This window comes from Stegastes partitus, unplaced genomic scaffold (genome assembly GCF_000690725.1).
Source record: "Stegastes partitus isolate 25-593 unplaced genomic scaffold, Stegastes_partitus-1.0.2 Scaffold882, whole genome shotgun sequence".
In the NCBI taxonomy this organism is placed as follows: domain Eukaryota; kingdom Metazoa; phylum Chordata; class Actinopteri; family Pomacentridae; genus Stegastes; species Stegastes partitus.
In genome coordinates, this window is record NW_007578613.1 from 214,476 (window position 1) to 220,475 (window position 6,000).

The 6,000-nt window shown below is 37.6% G+C and overlaps 1 protein-coding gene across 1 annotated transcript in view; it reads right to left on the reverse strand.

Annotated features, from left to right (window-relative positions):
* The window catches only part of fstl4 (follistatin-like 4), a 213,367-nt gene extending 208,853 nt beyond the window's left edge, over window positions 1–4,514 (reverse strand). Inside the window, exon 1 of the mRNA XM_008293395.1 lies at window positions 4,365–4,514. Within this exon, the coding sequence (XP_008291617.1) occupies window positions 4,365–4,514 (150 nt within the window). The remainder of the gene's footprint in view (window positions 1–4,364) is intronic.
* Window positions 4,515–6,000: the final 1,486 nt, after the last annotated feature.

The window sequence follows — 6,000 nt, forward strand, 5'->3', positions numbered from 1 at the left end:
TGAAGTGAGTCAGACTCTGCTGCTGCCACCATTGTCTGAAGTGTCGTGCTCAGTGTGATAGCAAAGGGAAACAACTGTGATACTGGGTAAAAACATTTGTTAATAAATAAACCTTGTGGCACTAAAGATATTGATGTTGACGCACACAAAGTCATTGATTATACAGAGTAATTGCAGCAGCTTTAAAACAGTTGTGTGACATGTTTGGAATTTATTAGACTTCCACTAAAGCTCTTGCAAAGTAAGACATTGGAGATTTCCTGTACACAATTCAGTTATTGTCACGTGACCTCAGAATGATATTTCAAAATGTTTTGTTTTGTATTTGTATCTTCTGCACCTTTTTAAATCTGGGTTTTATGACATCTTAAAACGATACCCAGCATTCCCCAGTGCAGAGCTTCACAACTATAACAACGCATAGAGTTGATCTGGTAGTAATAACCTCCTGTGTCCACTTTTATTGAGAGCTAAGTTGCACACTTTTGTGTTGGCCCTCACAAACGCCACACTTTCAGAATACGGTATCTCATATCAAACAGAAAAATGTCTCATTACAGAATCTAGACACATAGAAGATGACTGATGCTGCTGACTGTGATTATCGCATCACAATATACCAGATGGTTGTGCAGAGCTTAGCCAGTATCCTCTACCACCATAATTATAGTAGAGAAGAGTATTATTGCTTCATATAATGGTAACCATTGCATATGTTCTGCCTGCCAGAAAGGTTTTCCTTCAGCTTTGAGTACAAATTATCAAGAGACAGCCTGAAAAATTGTGAACTCACCCTCTGGGTACTGCGACGAAATAAAAAATAAAGCTTTATGGGCTCAAGTCATAATCAAAATGTAAATGCAGCGGGGATAACCAGACTACTGGAAATTAAAACGCAAGAGAAGAAATCTGCCATCGTGGGGAAAAGGCTATTTTCATTCTGTTCGTTTTCATTGTTCCTTCAGTTTGTCCCAATTCATTCAAAGCATAACCCTCTTACTCCTAAACCTTTAATCCAATGAGCACAATTCCATCTTTCTCTGCGGTTATTGCAAAATCACTTAACCACTCTGCTCTTTATAGACCACTCCCAAACCAAATCACACTGCCAAATATGTGGCATATAAAAATCCTGTTTATCAGCCATGTTTTTCAGTATGTTCCGGAGGAAGAATTCAGGACTGGTGCAGCATCGGTCATAGTGCCATATCACCTCACATACACCTGGCCTACCACAGTTACACAGTTCAACCAACATCTATGTGTACGTATCTATAGACGATGCATTTGTTTGCTGCATTGCTTAGACCAAGACACCTGTTTTATTTACAAAAAGCTCTTATTATTGTTAATAAACTGGGATATTTGTTGTATTATCCTGACCTTTACCAACACTGAGGCCTTCTGGGTTTTAGATTTATGCAGTTTAACCACATTTTGTGTTCAAATTCTGGTTCTCCTGCACCATCCTTTCATCTGTGCCAACCAATAGACTGTAATTGTACCAGAGCTGCCGTGACCTTAGTGTGAATTTACCAGCACATTGCAAGCATCTTTTCTTGTTCTTTGCTTTGTAGGCATCTCCAGGAAGTTAACAAGAGGTCAAAATCACAAGGTTTTTATTTGGACTTTATGCTTAATTTGTCACTTTTCAGGTTTTCTTGACCTGTTACACCCCTAAGAGACACAATTGTCCTTCTGTTTACATGTTTTGGAAATCTGGCAGTACTTAGTCATTCCCAAAGGCTTTGAGAATGCATCCTGCATAATGTGAATTCATGGATTCGCTTGAGTCACCCCGGGGGCGACTTTAAATTCTGACGCCAATTGACAGCTTTTGAAGTTCCAAATCTGGCCAGATAGACAAATGGTGGGATGGATGGGAATTTGTTTCCAGCATCAAGGGATTTCAGAGGACAGAACCACTGGGGCAAAATGGCATTCCCCATCAGACTGCCAATTTGGCAAAGCCCAAAGTAAGTGAGACTTAGACCAGACCAAGGGGGTGTACATGTTTCATTAATAAAAAAAAATGAGTACAAGCGCAGGGCTGTTTCAAATGTGTCTGTCTGTCTGTCTGTCTAAACCTTTTTCTAAAGCTCTAAAAGGTTGCTAGGGTTTTATGTTTCTGTTACGGGGGTCATTCTTGTTGGTAAGAAGCTGCTTGTTCTAATAGATTTTCGTTTTTGCCTCTCTTTCACTTGTAATTCTCTCATAAGACATTGTGACAAATGCAACCAGGTGAGCGCATTCTGGGTTTAACTATGAAGTACAGAAAGAAAAAAATCTGACACGTGTAGAATAAAGTACAATAAATACCAAATTAAGCAGAGCAGAGTTGAGTGCAGAATGTTAAATGCGCAGCACAAACCCTGAGGTGTGCATTCATCTACTGAAGCTGACTGTTGAAACTCCGCTGGTGCTGACTGGTAATCACATACACCATCAACAACTGAAGACACAATTGCTGTGATCATCGCTAAACAGCACAATTGCCTATGGTTTCTAACTTAAACAAACCAACAACATCCTACACCATACAATCACAAAAAAAACAACAACATCCTACATCTCTGTTCTCAATACCTGCTGAAACTGCTTCATTCTAGCCAGCGTCGGGTCAGGCTCATAGCTGAAGCCAGATATCCACTCAGAACTGTATATATTTAACAAATGCTTAGAATTATTTTTTGACTATGCAGTTCATTTGTCAATTACTTTGGCTTAACACAAAGAAATCATAACTTTTTGGGCATGTGTAATTTGAGAGAGCTACACACCAGGACACTGGGAAACATAAGGAGGGGAAATCTCCAGGAAAGCAGATGCTGCAGCAAACTTATAGGTGTATTTTAAGACCACTTTTTAATAAAATAAACCAAAACGCAGCCAAATGACAGCAGCTGTGACATCAGCTACAAAATGACTGATCCACTAATGTGAAAGTTAGAAGAGTTAAAGTGGTGGTGCATGGCAAGCTTGGGTGCTTTTTTCATATCAAAATACCAATCGAACACATCTTCGTATGCAGTAGATAACATTATTAGTAAAAATAAATGCACATATCTTTACATTTAAATTCATTTAACTTCCAAAGGAAAGGTAATTGTCACACATGTATGTAGTTTTGGTTGCCTACATCATAGAGTAATCAGGTTAAAACCTTCAGTGTTCAAAACTTCAGAAAAAAGGATTACAGTCCAGCAGGACGGTGGATTGAGGGTGGATTTCAGTTACAATATGTAATAAAATACAATACAACAATTGTATTGTGTAGTATATATACATTTATTTGAGTTTTGCTTTGATTAGTTTTACCATTAGGATGATAAAGTAGATATCAGACGACCTATTAAGCCTGTCAGAACAGTTCAGAAGAAAGAAAATAATTAATTGTTCCTTTAAATAATGCCCTGCAAGCTACAAAACAAAATCACTATATTTTGCTTTAAGTGTATGTTAATTACAAGCAGAGCTTCAAAAAGCTGCTACCTCCACAACTCTCAAAGTTTTTTATTTGGTTAACGACTGGACATTTGTCCTTTTTGTAATTTAAAGCATGTTCGAAACATCCTCAGTGAATCTGTACTTGTTCAAAAGGAATTGCTGTCTGTCTCCTCAAATAAAAAATGTTCGTCTTTGCATAGTCAGTAGCCTGAATTGTGACAGTTAGTCCCATTTACAGCACTTTTTATCTGGGTTTGGTAATTTAGAAAAGTTTATATCTGGATCAGTGGCATCCAATCTGATGCTGCTTTAAAAAAAATAGGAAAGAACTAAGATTGATGACCTAATCCTCGATAGCAAAACAAAGGATTTCCAGGTATAGATCATTCTGATTCAGATTAAACTTTGTGAACAACTCGCCTCTGTCCTTGAACTTATCATTTGTTGCAGGCTTCATACAGTACTGTGGTTTTGTCTCTATTATGTCCTTTCATATTTGAAAAATGAGCTGAATTGGAGGGGAAAAAACAAGAAAATGTGTTTGTGCTTACAACTTAAAATAACATTCAGAGTGTTTGCTTTACAATCATCCCATCAGTTTCTTATATTGGTGGAATTATGAACGCTTCAAAACAAAGATGTCAAGGCAGGAGTTCACAGTTTCGCAGCAGTTCAACTGAGCTAAAGTTGAAAACAAAGCTGCTTTGTCAGACCACTTTTTCATTCACTTCATTTTCCTTTGCAACCTTGATTTGATTTATGGCTGATATGACTGATTTAGCGTATATCACAGTAAGTTTTTCCCTCAGCTTGAGTGAAGGTGATGGCCTTAGAGGGAAGCAGTAATGTAAGTGTGTGTGTGTGTGTGTGTGTGTGTGTGTGTGTGTGTGTGTGTGTGTTTTGCACTGGATATTTACCATGGAGTGTGGCTCCTGGGAGGAGGTACGTGACATGCTGGCTGTATCCACGCTGCCTCGCCTGCTGCTCTTGTGCCCTTCAGCCAGCCAGCACCCCGACATTCCCAGCAGAGCGGCCGCGGCCACAGCCCAAACAGCCAGGCTGCCCATGAGTGTTTATCTGAGTGGAAAAGCGGAAAAAAAAAAAAAACACAATGCACACAAAGTCATTAGACTGGCTTTGTTGTTCCAGCTGCAGTTTCCAAAAATACAACTTATCACCCAGCCCCATAGTTCTTTTAATATTCATTTGAGTTTTGCGGGAATAGAACAGTCTACTTCTCAATACAGAACTTGATGATTAATTAAACAATGTCAAAGTTATGTTGTTGTACATTACCAGTGCAGTGCTTCTGCAAAACATTCAAACTACTTCACACTCAACATCCACTGTGCAGCATTCCCAAAAAATAAACAGTAAAATTAGCTGATGCCTATTTTGGTATAAACAGCACCATTGTTTGTTTGGGGGGGTTGTATCCATTACACTAACACTCCTTTTTTAGATTTGTCAGCTGAAGCAACGAGTAATTAAGCCAATCACTAAGCAAGCGAGAAAGAATAAAATAAAAAATAAAACAACAATATTTAATTCAGTTGTCTAATCATCATCATCTATTTTCCACTGCTGTTTTTGGATGTTAATAATACTAACAGTCAAGTGACTGTTATTAATATTGTACATTTAAAACAGCTGTTGAGCCAAAGTGTTCTCCAATAGAGAAACAAGACTGGCATTGCGAGATTGCCTCACAAGTTTTAATTTTAAGGGTTAAGACCCTACGGCATTTTTATTAAAATTATTTTACCAGAGTAATTTAAAAATGAAAAATACATGAAAATAAACATGATTCAATACAAACTCAACTAAGCTGAATATTAAGGTTAAGACCCTTAAAAAAAATAAAAATAAAAACTTACAAAAGTCCTAAAAAGTTATAGATAGAAAGCCAACCAATATATTCTGTTTAATAATTTTTTCATGGCATGTAAGAGAAAAGTGTGGATGTCACTCAAAAACGTCAAAATGTTAGATGACAACTGTTTTTTTTTGTTTTGTTTTTTTTTACATTAAATTACACCAAATGGTTACCACATGGACTCCTTTCATCACTGGTACGTATGTTTGTATTACGACAGGGGAAAAGAACAGACTGTAATAGGAGTTGTAATATTAGTTTAAATCACAAAAACAGACAACAAATAAATAGAAAATTTTAAAAAAAATTAAATTAAATTAAATTTTTTAAAAAGAGGCAGCGCATGTGACACATGGTGTAACGTCAAGGTGACCGCAGCGGCGCAAAAATGACTTTGTACACAGTGGCAACAAAAGACTAATTTTAATCGATGCTACTGACAGCATGAGTCGCCTACCATCTGTTGATAATCTCAGTGTCGCTGCTGCCTCCACTGAACGCTTCCATTTCCTGCTCGTAGCGGTCAAAACGCAAAAATCTCGTCGAAAACACCCTCAGTTTATACATTTTTTAATTCTTTTGACTGTAGTTCCTTCTCTGAAAAACAGTCACGTTTTGATGAGACGCACCGCTGGACTAATTAATGTCGTCATCACGTCACCCGGCGTTCTTTGCGT